This window comes from Haliaeetus albicilla, chromosome 23, assembly GCF_947461875.1.
Source record: "Haliaeetus albicilla chromosome 23, bHalAlb1.1, whole genome shotgun sequence".
In the NCBI taxonomy this organism is placed as follows: Eukaryota; Metazoa; Chordata; class Aves; order Accipitriformes; family Accipitridae; genus Haliaeetus; species Haliaeetus albicilla.
The window spans coordinates 4,839,071-4,857,384 of record NC_091505.1 but is presented as its reverse complement, the minus strand read 5'-3'; the positions used below and the strand labels follow the sequence as shown (position 1 = coordinate 4,857,384).

At 38.8% G+C, this 18,314-nt stretch overlaps 1 protein-coding gene across 2 annotated transcripts in view; it reads left to right on the top strand.

Annotated features, from left to right (window-relative positions):
* COL4A5 (collagen type IV alpha 5 chain) overlaps positions 1-18,314 on the top strand; it is an 89,065-nt gene that overhangs the window by 25,554 nt on the left and 45,197 nt on the right. For both annotated transcript variants that reach the window (XM_069810978.1, XM_069810979.1), the window contains exons 2-11: positions 1,104-1,163; positions 11,311-11,400; positions 12,683-12,727; positions 13,479-13,523; positions 13,630-13,692; positions 14,478-14,531; positions 15,257-15,283; positions 16,535-16,615; positions 17,649-17,711; positions 18,265-18,300. In XM_069810978.1, the coding sequence (XP_069667079.1) occupies positions 1,104-1,163; positions 11,311-11,400; positions 12,683-12,727; positions 13,479-13,523; positions 13,630-13,692; positions 14,478-14,531; positions 15,257-15,283; positions 16,535-16,615; positions 17,649-17,711; positions 18,265-18,300 (564 nt within the window). The remainder of the gene's footprint in view (positions 1-1,103; positions 1,164-11,310; positions 11,401-12,682; positions 12,728-13,478; positions 13,524-13,629; positions 13,693-14,477; positions 14,532-15,256; positions 15,284-16,534; positions 16,616-17,648; positions 17,712-18,264; positions 18,301-18,314) is intronic.

Genomic DNA, 18,314 nt, shown 5'->3' with positions numbered 1-18,314 from the left:
CGAAGACTAGAATTCAAGTGTGGGTGTACTTTAGATCTGACACACCAAATGGTTTCCTGCTTGATTGAAACTTTGTACATAATGTTCTCTGTCGACTACTGGGGGGAGGACCCCAAACACTCAGCTTTTCAAACTTTCAAAGTATGTGCTATATTTTTTTAATACAGTGCCGCACCTGTTCTCAGAACAAGTTAAACCCTAAAGTATTTCAGGTAGCGTTATCTTCTAATGTGGGTCATGGTTTTTAATTATAAAGAAGTTTGAAAATTGATGACCTTGTGTATTACGTAGAGGCATTCTACCAAAAAAAAAAATCATTTATTCTAGAAATCTCACTTCTGTAAACATATCTGCTTATCTCTGAAATCAACACAGAGCTCTAATGAGTATCCCATGTTGGGGTGGGGGTGAAAGAATATAAACTAAGGTAGTGTGGTATGGAAAGGCTACCTAACTTGGATCTCCTTTGTGAATCAAGCTTCCATATCTCCCTCCTCTGACCCCTTAATATATGGCTGTCACTCCCCTTATGCTAGAGACTGTTGTAACTGAGTTGTCATGCTTTGTAATGGAGTGTGAATGCAGCTAGATAAAATCTAGGGGTTTTTAAAAACCTTTTCTCAATAACTGAGCTGGGGGGGGAATTAATTGTGTAGTAAGTATTTTTCCAATAACTATCACAAATATGCTTGTAAGTTTCAGGCGTGGTTAAACTCTTTGTGCAAAACCTGACATCTACTGGTGGGAACCATAATTGGACTCTTCTCAGTATGGAGTCATGTGCTGAAGAGCCTGTTTTGTTGAAGTTCTGGCCCTTTGGCCATAGGTGTTGTGTTGTACCTTGCCTTAGAGTAAATGGTGTTTAAGCATAAATTTAAAAGTCTAAAATTTTCAGGAAACTGTAATATACTTATGGACAAGCATAGGTATTAATAAAGATGATTGAACTTAGTTAACTGTATCTACTTTGAATACATGTATAATGCCTAGATGTCAAACTCTGTAGACTTACATTCTAGACTAACTTTTGTAATAGTGTTAAAGACTTCATATAGTCTTATGCTGATTAAAAACATCCAGTTTTATTTCTTATGTCTTTAAAGGCTTGCCATGGATGTACATCTTTATCCAAATGTGACTGCAGTGGAGTAAAAGGTGAAAAGGTAAATATATATAATTTTTTTTTCTTATTTACTGGCAGACCAACACACAAACCACTGAGCCATATGCCAACTTCAGATAACTGAAGCTTATGGATGACAGCTTTTTTTTTTCTTGCTCATGTCTTGTTTTCTTTGACCGTAGTGTAGCCATGCACCAAAGAGCATAGCTGTTATAACAACTTGAGGTATTCAGTCAGAACAGCTGGTCCATCTGATGGTGTACAGAATTTCATATCATTATTTTCTCAAGAATTGTGAATGATGGCACAAATTTCTTCAGCTACGTAGGAGTGAAAACCAGAAAAGACACAAATCGTAGTAAAATAGAAAGAATTCCTATTTACTGCCAAGGCCTGCCTACACTAGTTAGTGTGGACAAGCTAAGGCGTGGATTGTACAATAATGGCTATGCTAGTAACGCTTCAGTGGGAATTTAAAGCCAGAGTGAGTGTCGGTTGCTTTCCCACTTTCCTTGCATTACCTACTTATAAGTAGTTAATATTTAACTAATGTGCTCTGAACTTGGACTTTTTCTTACCTCATAGCTTATATGGCTGTATACTAAGATGATTGCTGTTGCTGTCCAGATGCTTAGCTGGACTGTGAAAATGACAATTCAGATGCAACTTTACCAACATACATAGCTACCACCCAAACAAGCAGCTAGTTAATGGCCAAACATGTATTCTCAGATCATGCAGAGTAAAAACCATCCCCAGCCCAGAAATAACCCTGTGTGGTTCATCAGTGCAACAGGCTGTTTTGGGCTGCCCAGTGTCCTAAGGCCAAGAGATGCATGTTGACATCTTGGAGTTTTCCTGCTTCCGTGCACCTTTGACTTCCAGTCTCACTGCCTGAGTTCAATATATCTGTGCAGTACTTCATGTTTCTATCGCCATTATTTCTTATTGTTTTACAATTTTTTCCTTTGAGGAAATTATGGGAGCCCAGCATTTCTTTTAGTTGCAATGCAGGGTAGATAGACAGCTCAGTACTTGCCTGAATCGAAGCTTTCCTCAAGTGTGGGAGCCTAGTTGTAAGTTAATTGTGGTTAAATAGTTCCCACGTAACCGATGTTGTCACAAGGAATGAATGGGATGTGATTACTGCAAGGGGGAGAGACTGCCTGAAACACTTCCACTCTTAGTCTTGTAAACAGTTTGCTTGAGATACAGTGGAGTCTTCTTAAAGATGTGAACTGATAACAGAGTTTGATAAGCCTGTCTTATCAAACCACTTACCCTATCTTAGCAAGGTTCTATCTAGATTAATTTTTCACACATTTCAGTGGTGATTTTTGACATTGCATAAACAAGTGTAACCTCAAATGAAGGAAAGTAATGCAAAAATAATCAGTCACTGCATTGGCACTATAATGTGCTGATGCAGAATTCTACTATTGGCTGAGGTTAAACAAGGCAAGCGTCCAAAATTCAGAGTAATTCTTGGTGCCACACCTGCCATCCAGATAGCTACAGACAGATGAGGTCATTCCTTGGCATTTTGCTTTTAGTTCATCAAGTATATTCCCAATTTACATACCTACTGAAGAACAGTATCCCCTTGATAGCAAGCTTTCTGAGTTAGATTTGGTTAGCCAAAACATGGACCTGGTTAATGCTTTCCTACAGGATCTTCAAATGCAGGTGGCCAAACCGGATGTATCCTAACACTAGTCACAGGACTATTTCAGGTTTAGTTTGAAGGCACTTAAGCATTAGGCTTACATTCCCAATACAATCATAGCAGGTACAACTTTGGAGAACCTTTCTGTAATTCTAAGGGGGCCTTTTTCTGGACTAGTCACAGCTATTTTGTGAATTCAGTGGGCAAATCGGTATTGACTGGCTAGTGTGGATGAGGAAAACCTAGAAGTAAATCTTCTGGCTTTCTAAGTAAAATCAAGTAATTATTTTCTCCCAGTGACTCAGCTTTCTCTTTATACTACTGTTACACATGCAGGGACCATGACCCACTCAATACATTCCAGTCATTTAATGAAATTGAGATAGTCACCTTTCTCTGGTAAAGAATATCTTGGGACTGTTTGTTTGGAGTCAGAGGGTGCTTTTTGACCAAATACAGTCAACAACTGGAGCATATGAGCCTTGTTCAAGATCAAGCTCTCAAGTGTCATTATGTATGGTGTGTTTTGTTTCTACTCCTCCAGACTATCCTAGCCAATTGTTAATGAGAACTGCACAGGAGAAACAATTCCACATTTAGTTTCCAACCTTTGTTGGCCTTTTCTGGAGTGAATTATAGCAAGTCTTGAGCAGAAGAGTGAGAAGCCTGATAATCTTTTGTGAAAAGGAAGAGGGGAAAGAAAAAAAGTCTCCAGTAAAACAAGCATAACATCAGACAAATATTTATATAATGTTTCTGCATCTTCCTGGAAAATTCTTAGGGGGCTGCAAATTGATCAGTGTAAACTTTTAATAAAATGTAAAAAAAAACTCCCCCAAAAAACCACACAAAAGAAAAACAGAGCTTCACCTATGGTACGGCTGCTTTCTCTTTTCTTTTTGGGGGTTTTTTTTTGGTTTTTTTTTTTTGTATGTCTGAGCCCTCTTAGGGAAGGGGGGTGTCTGAGACTTCCACTTATTAAAATGGTAGATCTAAGTCAACTTTCCATCCTTAGAATGGAAGATTCACTTCAAAGTCTGGGAACTGTGATTCATTTTCCACCTAAGTCAAGGTAAACACAGCATAATCCTGAGGCATGCCAGAGGTTTTTCTGTGGGGTGGTTTGGTTTGGGGTTTTTTTGTTTGTTTGTTTGGGGGGTTTTTTTGGTTGGGTTTTTTTTTGACAGCCCTTCTGAAGCTTGCAGACCATCATGTACCTTATGTAAAAGAACAATGAAAAAGCAAAGCCCATATTTCTTAAGTATGATGTGTTGCTAGTGGAACTGGTTTTGATCATACATGCACACACCCCATTATGTTAGTTGTCCTATAATTACAAAGCCGTCAGTATTTGATGCATTGATGGATTCAGCAGTTCAGCTCTGGGGAACCACAAGAGTTCTGTCACTGACATCCATAATGCTTTCTCTTATAAATTCTTTGGGTTTTTACAGCCTTAACCTTTTTCTAGTCTTGTACTACTACGAGACATCAAGAGCTATCTTAAGATAGGTTGATCCATCACAGTCTACCACTTACACATTTGATGTAAGCTTCCAAACCTGATATTATCTTCAACCCAGCTTTCTTGCAAATACTATCTTTATTCCAGCAGAGTGTAAACTGCTGCTACAAAAAGAAGTTTCAGGCTTTTGCTTTGTATTTGACACTTGACATGGTGTTTCTACTTCCTTCTCCAGTGACCTCTGAACCAGGAGTCAAACTCTATAGCTCCTTGCCTAATTGGTGTATGAAGAGCATTAGACAAGGAGCTGTTTAAATAATCTCCCTCTTTGATTTTCCCATTGAGAGTGTGACAAGGTAGTTGTAGAATGACTGGAAGTCAGGCATATGGAACCTAGTTCTGTACTGGGAAGACAGGAAAAGCCTTGTCAAATGCACTCAGCTGAGCCCCGCGCTTCTGTTCCACTGTGTTTTACTTCTGGCCTGAAACTAGCTTCTGCATCCAAGTCGCTGTCCACTTGCATTAAGTCAACTAAGAAGTGCTGCTTTGTTCAGCTTAGCAGAGCCTAATGCGGTCCTTTTGAGACTCAAAAGTAGCCTTCTTCCTAAGCATCCTAGCATTCCCTTCAGGATATCCAAATTTTAACAGATCAGGTAAAGTAATACAAATTGAACTGTAACAAATAGGCAAACTATTTTCTTGTCTTGCCTTGGAGAGCCACAGCTCTTATTTAACTGCTTCCACACTGCCAGTGATTCTTGTTTAACTCTGCCTCTGCCTTGAGCCCTTATAGCATCAGTAGCATGTTATCTGTTGGAGAATCAAAGCACTGTAAGCAGCTTTTTTTTTTTTTTTTTTTTTAAATCCATAGTACCATAGCTGACAAAAATGGATGCACTAAAGTTTTCTTCCTCTGCTCAGGCCCACCTTACTAAACTTAAATATAAATGGGTAGAGTAAAATTCAAATATGTCTAAAATGGTATAATGAAGAATAGGAGGAATTTACTGGAGAAGTCAGTAAAAATTGATTGCAGCTGGGAGCCAGTGTGCTGCTACTCACAGTAAGCTTGCTCAGTAGTGAACTGGATCTGTAAAGAATATTAAAACTGAAGTAAATGATTAAGGTGCTACATACAGGTGCTTGTAAGAATTGCTCTCACTTTTCGAGTGGAAGAGAAGTGTATAATTGCTTTTCACTTAAGGAACTGAATTATGATTGGGCTTTAAATATTGCTCGGCACTTTTGAGATTAACCTGCTTTAATGCTTAAAAGCTAGTTCATGAGTAAAAGCTAGCTAAAGAAATAAATACAGCTGACACTGTACATGGAGCAATTCCTAAGATAAACCAGTAAGACTTGTAGATTATTGGGCTGGTTTTACCTCAGCTGAAAACAAGATCCAAAGATGCTGATAAGATCAGCTCTACAGAGACTGGAGAGGAAGAGAGGGATGGTCCTGAATCTCAGCTGCTCCAGCTGATGAAGACTGAGGGCCAAGGGCTACAGCAGGCAAGCTGGATGCATCTTAGTCACTCAGAGGGCATGTACCCCAAGACTACTGTGGTTTTGCTTTAAAGTGGTAGTACATGCTGCTGCTGAAATAGGCTTTCATAACTTCCCTTAAGCTAGGTATTCCAGTTCCTCCTCCAGAGCTTGTGTGGCCAAGTTCAGAGCTGTCAGTAAACTAATCTCACTGAAAATAAGTTTCTTTGTAAACTAGGTTAGTTTTCAGCTTGGTCAGTTCCTTCAGGCAAGATGTGTTGCAGCACAACTATTTGTGATAGAAACATGTGGCTTAAGGTGGGAGAGACCATGTTTTTCACAGCAGCTAAGATGCAGTTCCCTCTCAAAATAACTGCAAATACGTTATGCTATTTTTGATGAGTAGGACTATTGGGTTCTACCCATTCAAATTAAGTTAAATTGATTAAGAAGCGATTCTTTAGTTATTACATATTGTTAGTCCATGGCCTTTTAAAGGAGAACTTCAGAAGGTGCTGAGTTTACTGGGTTGGTTTGTGACAGTATAGGGGGTGCAACTCCAAATAGTCAACTGGGTTGTAAGTTCTGAATAGATGATCTCATACAAGCTTGGTTCCTGGGAGTCTGGCAAGAACAGCTTGTAATATCTGAGCTCTGAAGGCATTTCAGATACTTTGCCTTTGTACACAGATACAAGAAATCCATACGCCTTACAAAGGAAGAATATCTTATTCTTGGACTCTTTCGATGTACATTCTTGGAGCTCTGAGCCTCAGAAGAAAATTATCAGTATATGTACTCAAGATCCCTATTACCTTCTGCCTTTGTCACAGTAAAATTTAGTACAGCTAAAGCTCATCTTTTCTTTTCACTGTTGCATACAAATTGCTAAGAAATAGTTAAAAATTCTCAGATTGTAATCACTTTGTCATGAACAGTTATGTGATTGGTGTCTGTGCTTCATAAATATTTGCCTGAACTGCACTAATATGGCCCTGTATTCTGAAAGGTTTACAACCCTGGCAAGTGACCACTGACCATTAAGCCTTGACTGTTTCATCTTACAAAAGAAGTCACAGATGATATTCTGAAGAAATTTGATGTATTTTGAAGAATACAGGTCATGTCAGGGGGATTTCTTTATTGCATTAAACTATATCTTTAACGCTACTGTTCATGGCTGGTCGGTGTGTTTGTTTGGAATGAGGTCTTGATTAGATACTATAGTTCTAATTCTGTTAAGTTCATCAGTGTTCTTCAAGTTGAGGAAGAATTTATGTTGACTCGTATTAGAATCTGAGGCAGCTGTTATTTTCACCCTATCATTTAGAAAGGGAGAGAATAATATGACTGTCTGTTGCATCACTTCTTCCATGCTGTACATCTTTTAACACTACTACAGACATTTGTATGTGAATTTAGTTTTAAGTAGCCACACATAGTTAACTGTCTTCAGACTTTTTCTGATGCTCACTGTTTTCATAGCAAGGACAGGAAGCAAGTATGTGCCTCTATTGCCAAATGTCACAGCCAGGCTCTTACATGTGTATAAGCATTGAAATGGGCTGTCCAACTACTGCTTTCCTGAATATTTTTTTGCTCCTTTTTTTCAAAGTCTTTTCTTTCCACAAGTATACTACATCTGTGTAAATAAATATCCTGGTTTCTCTCCCCATAATGTCTATTTATAAATATTTAGGTTTCAGGAAGAAATTCTAGAAATGTAGATAACTTGCGATGCTTTAAAACTGCATCTATCCTTGATTTCTTAAATGCTTGTGACCTATTATTAGAGTATATGGAACTATGCCACGTTTTTCTGTGTCCCTGTTTAATTGGCTATATCTTGCTGTAGCTTCAAGCGTGATTTCAGAGTGTTTCCCAACTTTTTTTTCTCTTCCTATCCCCCACGCAACAGCAATATTCAAGCTTATAACCTGACAGTTTTGCCACGTCTGTGTAGCTGATTGAGGGCAATTGCTTTGCCAGCTACTCTGGATTTACCACTAAATTAGATCAGAATTTGACTCCTTGCCCATTCCACAAGGAAATGATGGTTTATAGCTGATGCATCTTTGTTCTGCTATGGAAACAACCCTGTACTTTCAGGACTGGAAGATGAGATCTGAGTTGACCTAAACCTTTCTTATTTATGTTTCTTTTTAGTAGCTTCTAGTCTGAAACAAAAAGTATCCAGATTTCCTTAGTTCCTTCTGTGCAAGTGAAACTGGCTAGTGACTGTCAGGTCTTGCATCTATAAGAAAATACATTGCACGCTACCCAAGGACTTCAGTCTCATTATATCCCCAATGACATAATGTCCTTTTTTTGGGATTGACTTTTGGGGCAAGACTTTTAAAATGTCTTTTCAGTTTCAGTATGTTCTTGCAAGGCAGCAGGAAGTTTTTCCTGGCAAATTTGTACCATGTGAATTTTCATGAAAACAGTATTGTACATGCAAGGTGTTAAACAGGAAAAGTCTGGAGGCAGAAGCAATGTCTGAAAACGGTTCTCACTTATGGAATCTTTCTATTCATTATCGAAGTAGAGGACAATAACAGAAGTTCCCCCAACATCACCTGTATGCCAGAGAGCTGGATCAGCTTAGTTTCTCCCCCTACCCAACTTGCCCACATTTCTTTCTCCAACCAATTTTTTTTATCAAAAAGTGATTATAGTGCAGCTATTTCCTCTGTAATTAGTTTGATACACTTCCCTTGGGAAGTGTCTGGTGTAATCCTTCAGCTGTCCCCAAGCATAGTCCTTCAAATCGTCTGTTCGCTCTTGGGGGTAATTTGCTGGTAAACTCCACAGGAGTTGCCCTGGCAACAGTTTCTTCATGCAAGGCTCTCATTGTTGCTGCTCACTTTCAAAGTGGGCTTGGAACTCATTTCATAGTTTCAATAGTGCAGTTTACTAGCATCATCTGTTGCCTCTTGTTGTTTCTCTTGCTTAACTGTTTGGCTTCACTTTAAAGGCCTTGGCTTCCCAGTTCTGTGACTGCTTAGAATGGAGACCTCGGAGTAGTTGCATTTTAGAGAACAGTTCTTTAGCCTTAAATGACACACAAGGCCAAGCCTCTTCTAAAAGTCTGTTCTAGTAACCATTTGCAGATGCTACTTTCTCTAACAAAACTGTGAAGAAGTTTGACCAAGTTGAGATTAGTAGGCATTGTGTAGCCTAGCTAGCACCTGACACATCTGACATGCCTCTTGTACACAGGTGTGTTTCCTTAGCATGCAAACAAAGTTCTTGCCAGAGCTTGTTCCAAAGTCTGGCTCTGTCTAATATTTTCCTTATCTGGCACTCCCAAATTCCTCATTCTCTCTCCTTCAGGGACACACTAGCCCTTTCATACCCTCGTCTGAGATAGTAACACTCCTCCACAGTCTTGCTTTTCAGATGAGGTAGCACGCCAGCTGTATAGCTCCATGCGAAAGTACAACCTGGCACTTTGTGTGCAAAAAGACAATCTGGACCCTGACCGTCAAACTTAAGCTAGCTTCAATTTATGATGCTATTTCAGCATTTCCACAGGGGAGAAAAGATGTCTATCCTGTATAAGAAAGCAATATGTGACCTACAGTAAAAGAGGAGTATGTTTACATTTTAATTAATAGGAAACCAGCTTAGCAGACCAGTTAATGAGCTGTCCGTTCCTATCCAAGGAATCCTTCTGAGTCTCACTGTATAGGTAGGACCAAATACAGCTTAGTTGTTTCCTCTCTAAGGTTGCAGCTCTTGCTTACGCACAGCCTTTAATCTCTCATCCAAAAGGTTTTTCGCCTTGTGTTTCTAAGGAAGCAGTATAACAAGTACTGGAAAAGAAGGCAGGAAGAGAAGCTCTGTTACTTTCTCTGAAAATTTTTGTGAGAACTCAGCATCTTGTAGATGTTTTGAATGCAACTTCTAAGTTCCTGCTCCCCACAGTGGAATATAAAGCACCTACCTAAGCAGTACAGTGAGAAAATTAGGATTTAAGAATGAGACTTAACACTGCTGTCATGCTGAATACTTGCTATTGTGCTCAGCATACAGCTGCTTATGGAAAATAGAGAGGAGATGAGCAAAGCTTTAATATTGCTTTTTGCATATTGTGCTCAAGGCTGTAGTTAGATGCTTCTGTCTGCTTGCAGTCCCCAGTCTTCACTTCTCTGCTGCTGTCTTCTTAAAGATGTGAGATTGCTGGTTCTGTTCTTTCACCTGGCTGAGGAGAGCTAGGCAGGACCTCCCAAGTTCCTAGAGAGTGCCATAGCTGGTAGGTTGCCAGATAATAGATGTGGGAGATACTACTCACATTCTTGCTGAAGCAGCACAAGAAAATAAAAATTCAGGATGATTTGGTTTAAAGAGAATGTGCAAAACCCTGCACAACTCTAACCTAGTGATTAAGGTGCTTGTTAGGGTGGAACATTTCTTTGGCAGTTCCTGTAGTTGTTGTGAAAAAATAATTGGGGTAAATAAACAGAAGGTTTTTGCAGATAGGAACCAAACCTACCAACCAAACCAAACCTATCTGAGCAATAAGGAATAATGTTGAACAACTGCCTGTTTCATAAGCAGTTATATATACTGAGTAATGTAACAGAGCTGTAGGAAATATCTGTTTACACAGTTGAAAAGTGTGCCATAATATGTGTGTATATATATATATATGCATAAAAAGGTATATTAATTCTGGTATTTCCTAACTTTTCTGTTCCAATTGAAACCTTAATATTTACTGATTTTTATGAATTTATGACATACAAGGAATAAAAGTAAATATTTTATGAATTTGCAGCTATGCGTACTCTGAAACTGCAGGTAAGTGACATTAACTTACACTAACAAGTTAGAGGGCAGCATATGGTGGCATATGGTTTTTGTTACACTACTTATGGGCTATCATGGCTAAACATTGCATAAATATTTAGCAAAATATGCTTCCTGCTTGAGAGCTTACAATTTTAGCAGGAGGTGACAGATAAAGAATAAGAAACCTTGTTTCTTTTCCATCTTGTGTCTGTCTCCCTTGATTTAGATTGTAAGCACTTTTGGCTGGAACCCTGTTTATGTTCTGTATTTGTACAGTGTTTAGCCTACAGTGCATGACCAGGATCTTAGTTGCTTTTATATTACAAATTACAGTCTTGCAACTGTGAAATAATAAACAACAGTCACAGTATAGCAGCAAAATCTACACCCTTCTGAGAGTTTTTATAGGTGTTGCACCAGATGTGAGTTTTCAGGAGAGACTTAGTAACTAATAAAGCTATGTTTTTATAGGAAGGGGGGAGAGTTTTAAGCAGCACAGGAGAAACAGACGGTTGAATTATTTTGGTAAATAGGTGGCTTAAATACTGGATAAACATCCTATGAAACCTGTTTAAGTGGTGTAATTAAAGGTAATGTATGTATATGTTCAGGAATTTCTGTAGCTAAGCAGGTGAGATGTTTAATCACAGTGTTAGTTTGTCTGTGTCATGACTTCCAACAGAAAACCAGAAAGATAATGTGTTTTCTGAATTTTCTATTATAGTTTGTGCTTTTATCATGATACACCTCCACCATCACCTGTTCTTTTTGTAGGGTGAAAGGGGATTCCCAGGCTTGGAAGGACAGCCAGGTTTGCCCGGATTTCCAGGACCGGAAGGACCACCTGGTCCAAGAGGCTTGAAGGTAAGTCCCAATTCACCTGAGTAGCACGAAAATGCTAGGTAGTGTTAGCTTGCTTGTAGTGCTGATCCTAAATCATTCCAGAACACCTGATTATCACTTGTTTAATAGTCAAAATCTTCAGATGTTGGGATATGACATAAGTTTTTTGTTTGGTTGGTTTGAATAGTGAGCAGAGGAAAAAGATTACTCTAAGTTTCCTATTCTTCATCTACCCATGTGCTTGCAAATACTACATGCACAGTTGTGTCCTTTCACTAGGTACTGCAGATTAAGGTCAAAGAACAGGTTTGGCAAGGTGCTGTAACATGGGTTTATTAGTCCTTGCAATAATGCACTCCATCACTTAGTTTAATGATAAGAGTGGTGTTTGGCTGTCAGCTGCCCGGAGGGGTCCCACCACATAGGTAAACTGTTGTTTGCACCTGGTGGCATTCCTGGGCTGCTTTTGGGTGGGGCAATGCAAATGAAGGCCTCATTGAACTTATGCACAGACAACTGAGGAATGCTCCTTTCTTTTCCTGGAGGTTTTCAGTTTGTTTTTATTTGCTACTGAATTACGTCATTATGCTCAGATGGTGTAATACAGCATTAAAATGTCGAAAAGCCTTCCTCTGAATGCATATATGTTTAATATACACAAGATTATCCAGGATCTGCCATTTCTTTTGCAAATGCTCACAGTCCAATCTAACAGGAGCACAACAAAAAGAAGCAAAGAAAAAAATAGGTAGGTGATACGAAAAAAATTGAAGTCTACACTAAAAGAAAAGATTAGTTTGGTATAACAAGAGTGAAACAACAGAGGGGTCTTGGACTAGAAACTTTGATTATATTTTTATTCTATAAATGCCTTTTCTTCTCAAGATTTTAATATGAAGTTCTGCATTATCGTAATACAAAATAATAATGGTATGGTATCATTCACATTTAATCTTGTATATCTTGTTTTGCCCACAAGAGGTCACTGTAGGATATTTGATGAAAACACAACAGGTGTCTGTTTATAAGCACCTGTAAAAGAGCTTTGATTTTTTTAAAAAACATTTCCTGTACGTCATGGTTTATCAGCTGTAACAAATACTTTTCCATTCAAAGTCCAACGCCCAAAATAAAATAATTTTGAACCCTTTTACTCAGGAAATGACAACTAATATAACTTTTACTCCACTTACTATAAACATCTAGAAGAAATTTTATCATGCTTACAGTTTAATTTGATAGAAAGGCAGACTGCAAACTTGAGTGTGGGGTTTTTGTTTGTTTGTTTGTTGGTTTTTTTTAGGGTGATGATGGACTTCCAGGGCCTATTGGACCCAAAGGAATCAGAGTAAGTATTGGTGCAGTTTCAGGGTGATATATTGGAATTACGGATAAAGACTGCCAGGCATTGAGTGGGTCCTCACAAAAGTGTTAATTTATGGGGTGGGGATTAACTTAAATCTGAATAGTAATTTATCTACCAGCTAGAAAAGATTGTATTACTTTTTATAAGTAATATAAGATTGCATAAATAATACAGTCTTATGTATTGCTTATATTTCTTTCATAAACTCATTAGGGAGGGTAGCCCCAATAATTATTTGATCTGTTTTGCTATACAGGACCTAAACAAGCACCAGTAACTTTGGTTGAATTTATTCTGAAGTAGAAACAGTGTATGTAGGCTTGATATGGGAGAGGTTGATTTGTCTGGAAATCCTTTAGGTTTTGTGCCTTTGCTTTTTCTTTTTGTCAGACCCCTCAGCTGGTGACAATTGATGCATCTGTGGCTTCATTGGGACACATCCATTTACCACACCATGAGTGTTCATTTATTTTCTCCATATAGCTACATACTATTACTTTAGCTGTTCTGCATTGTCTTCCCTATGTTTTTGTGGATATTTCCCTGAAAGAAGGGTAAGAACCTTGATGGCTGTCCAGCATGGCATTCTTTTTTTACAGGTGATTCAGATGTTTCTGTTTTTCTTTACTTATATACGCACAAATAGGCTACATTTAGTAAAATCTTGGTAAATCCCTTTGCACATCCATTTGTACCATACTGTTTAAAAAATATATGGTTAATTTCCTTTTAGGGACCGCCAGGACTTCCAGGATTTCCAGGAACACCAGGACTTCCTGTGAGTAGGAATGTGTTGTATAGCTATGAATCTGTTCGCTTTTGTCTTTCAGGCCCAGAAGAGCATTCTACAAGCTAACTCTTCTTTCCTCTTTTCCACTTTAAAGGGATTACCAGGACAAGATGGGCCACCAGGACCTCAGGGTATCCCAGGATGCAATGGAACAAAGGTGGAATCCCTTTAAAATTCTTAACAATGCAACAATAATATGATAAAGAGCTCTTGTTCTCCTGGCTGTAGCCAATAGGTTTAGTTTATTATGTGCAGCAGTGCTTGCTGTTACTGAGTTGTGCACGTAATTCCAAGATAATTCAGACTTACACACATATCTGAGAGAAGGGGTCATGGTCTGGTACTTAAAGCAGAAGCTTTGCCAGAAATTGCCAGCACCAAGACACAATATTTATACTCCGTAGCCAATGTAAATTCTTTGTTCTAATCCTTAATTTTATGGCTAACAGCTCAGAGGAGTGTCTGATAATTAGAACATATACTGCATCTCATCTTTGTAGTAGACTTTTGCTACCAAGAAAAGCTCATTACCTATGTCCTGGTTTCACAGTGGGACTTTTTAATTATTAATTTTTAATAATATTACACGGAAAATACTGATTCAGTATCCTTGTTGGAAGGAGTCACTTTCATTCTGACATGTTACTTAGCTTCATGTTATTATATTTTTGTAAGAGAAGTTGATCTTCTATAGCACTATGTGTGTTTTCCATCTTTGTAGTATAGTGCTTTGCCTGGAAGTATGTGGAAATATCTGAATGTGGAAATATCTGTTTCAATCAGTTGTGTGATTTAACAAACTGTTTATCCTATAGCTTGTTGCAATACAATTTGCTACTCTGGAGTCATAAGCTAACCATGAAACTGGACTTTTCAGCCAAAATTTGTTTATCTGTTTTTGTTTTGGTTTGGTTTTGGCTAATCATTTTCTTCATCCCTAAGGGAGAGCGTGGATTCCCAGGCAGTCCAGGTTTTCCTGGTTTACAAGGGCCTCCTGTAAGTAAAAGATTTCTGGATCAGCTACCTGTAAGCTACTGAAAGACTTCTACTTAGATCTGTGAAAGATCACATAAATATCAGCCTCTTTTTGCAATTGTTCTTTTAATAAATAAGAACATATTAAATTTTTTATGGTTAATCAGAATATCTTAGATGTCCAATAGAAGTGAGCTTTGCTGCATGCTGTGGCAAAGCTAATGAAAAGCCCTTTGAATTCTCACATGCTGAGATGCTTTGCCACCTGCAGAAAAATACAAATACATGCATATGTGTCAGAGAAGTAAGATCTTGATACTTTCATCTGGTACATCTGAAGAATCTTACCTGTGATCGATTAATGGGGTAGAAAAAAGAGACAATGTAGGGTGTTTTCATTATAAAACACAAGGAGGTACAGCAAAATGAGTGTCAGAACCGAAGTACAAACAGAAAGAAATGTAGTAGACAGGGTGGATAATAGGAGGCAATAAAGAAACAAATTGCTAGGAAATGGAAATGTAGTCCCTTTAATGCTCAACATTCACCGTGGAAGTACTTCTCTAATTTTTCCATTTGATTCTGAAGATGACAAAAAAAATTATTTTCCCCTGTTTCATATCTTTTTTTTAGATTTCTCTTTAATGCTTGCCTCATGCTGTAGATCTGATTAGTGGTTTGCAAATAACACACCAGTTATTTATTTCTATTGATCTTTCTTGTATTTTTTGTTTCTTTTAAACAAGGGACCCCCTGGTCTGCCAGGTATGAAGGTAAGTGTTCTGTACTCGCACATCAAAGTACTAACCAGGTATGGCTGTACAGTGTGATCTGGCGTAAGTAACCTGCTTGCTTTTATGCAAGACCATGTACACCCACTGGAATCTGGAGTGATATTCTGCAGAAAGCTTAGGGTTTCTAGGCCACTCCAGTGCAACTAATGGGAAGTTCTGCAGTAGCTTTACTCAATTTGGGTCAGTAATTCTGGAAGCAGCAGACTGTTTTATGAAGCTGGTTTCCTTGGGAGTGTAAGGGACAGTGTCTGTTTGTGTTGTGAGGCATCAGGTTGGCAAAATGCCTACAAACACCCAGGAGTCTACCTGTGCATGCTTAAGAACACTACTAGAGACTAAGCAATAATAACTTAAAATATCCAGTGAAGAGAATAGTGCAACATCTTATGTTCCTTTTGAAAACACACTTTCTACTGTATACATTACTGCGTTGATGGCTTTTTCTCCTAATGTAAATAGTCTCATAATCTGATTTTGGACCTTAAAGACTCATTTTATTTTTTAAGGGTTTTTTTGTTGTATCGTTGACCTATTTGAGCATGGGCCAAAACATCAGTTTTGGTTCAAATACATTTGAAAGGAAACTTGACCCACAGAATTATTCCAATAAACTCCTGTGAGGACAGCGTAACACAGGTACCGGGAAATTGTGACTATTAAACTGAATTGTTTTTCTCAGGTCCTTTTCTTCCCAATTGTTTTAAAGATATTAAAAGGCAAGCAGATCAGAACATATACTTTTAAAACAAAGATCTTCCTTGAAATCAATATGAAACTGTGCTTCAGTATAGAACATGAAGCATGGCTATTATAAGAGCATACTCGGCATTAATCGCATGAGGTGGGACACTGGGAAAAAACTGAATGACCTTTTCTTCTGTTGTGTCCTACCCACTGCTTTCACATGGAGCTAGAATGTCTCTTTCTTTTGTGAAGCATTTGTATTCCAATCCCCTAATCTTTTGGAATTTAAATCAATGCTGATATGTTTGTACATATAAAAAGAGAGCTTTTAATAGTTGGTAGTTTAGCCATTTAAGGAATTCTCATCTCTCCTAAAAAGAGCTATTCTTGGAGAATCTAGTACTTATATTAAAGAGTACTGCTAGGGTATAGCATAACTCTGGGTCTCTCAGAGTCTTAAGAGCCACTATGTGTCCTTTGAAGTCAGAATGGTGATAAAGAACTGTAAAATGTGCTAATAATTAAAGTCGGCTCTTGTTCTTCTAGGGTGAAGTAGGTGAAATAATTACATCCTTGCTGCCAGGAGAGAAGGGTGACCCAGGATTTCCAGGTCTTCCAGGGATACCTGTAAGTTCTGTAAAGTACTATTAGGCTGTGTTCTGTCAAAAAGATAACATGAAAAGTTTTTGCATTACAGTGAAAGTGGAACATTTGGTGCTAGGGGATCCATATGTTTATGTGGAGAAGCAGGGCTCACATTTAATGTACCTCTGGTTTATGGCTTGAGGGAAAGTAAGTGCTTCCATATTGCTCTTAATAGGGTGACCCACAGAGGCCAGAAAGGTCCCCTGATCAGGAAAGTGGTATCCAGAAGACAACAGTACTCACAGTTACTGAGTTGCTTCTCTGTTTCCCCTCCCTGTTCCCCCTTCCTAGTCATTCTCTGTATCAGTTCTGGAGTTCCCTTCACCCTGAGGTAAAGCAAGTAACATCTGCCTTCCTGGGCTGTAGCCACTATTTTGGATGGTGGGAAGAGAGGGTACTGTCTCAGCTGTTCTCCTCATGTTGCATCTCCTGAACAGTGTTTCTGTTCTCCCAGCAGTCTTCTGTGAAAACAGCTAGTGACTCCGGGCCCTGTGCTTCCCCACTGAGCCATTCATTGCTTTAGTGGAAGAACAAGGGAAGCAGAAAATGAGTCTATCGGCCTGGACTGGACAGAAGCCAGAAACTCCCATTTCCTGGTACAGAGAGGCAAGCCCCAGGCTATTCTGACCAGACTGAGCCTGTTAGCATTTCTGTTCCTCTGATCTGTGCTTCCCTATTGTCTGTTTCTGGCTGGGAAGAATCACAAATACAAAGTGTTTTGTTGTTCTCTCTCAGTGCATGAAGAGAAAGAAAGTGCAAAAGTAGTTCAAAACAAACAAAAAAGCATTCCCTTATCCAAGCCAAAGACAGATATTGATGTTCAGAGCAGAACACTCCTAACACGATATACACTCCTTTAGGCCTTTCCACAAGGACAGATTGGTACGTTAGTGGTCAGCTACTTTGATTTGATGTGTATGGGGTGCCAGCTGTTGGGGTTTTTCGACCTTGAAGGTCTTGCTGTTTTTTTCATAAAAAGGTGCCTGTCTCATAGTGTCCTCCACTTTCTCGACAGGGCCCACCTGGCTCCATGGGAATACCAGGTCCAGTTGGCCCTCCAGGGCCCCCAGGTTTGACGGTAAGTTTCTTTAACCTGTTACCCATGTAGTGTTAAATGGGGCAGTTACTTCTTTGTTTCATATTCTCAGAGGCAGGTCAGTAAATTGCAGAGATCTTGGTAGTAAAGACTTGGTATGAAGACAACAGCAACCATACATTCAGCTCACCCTGGAGCTGCTACTGTGCAGATTTAAATGTGATACATTTGAAACAGCCTGTTCCCAGACTTCTTTTTGCTTTAAATTGGACTGAATCTTTGTGCAGGCTCCTTATTTGTGTGAAACCTGAGGGACAAGATTTAGCTTATTTAGACCAGAATGATTCTTTCCTTAATGTTTAATACCTGACTGTTTAATTTTATTTGACATTCTCACTTAAAGGAAGAACTAGTTTCTCACATATTTGTGAAGCTAAAGAGCATGAGGAAGAGCTCTCAGAGGAAGGCAAGGAGCCTTGTCAACATGAGTATAATGCACAAGAGTCAAAGTAGCAACATTGTTCTTTTTTGTTTTCCACAAGGGGGCATGTAGAGTGCTTGGAAGTGACTTTGTTTTGGTTTCCTTTTTTAATAGGGACCTCCTGGTCCACCAGGGCTGCCAGGACCTAAGGTATTTTCTTTCCT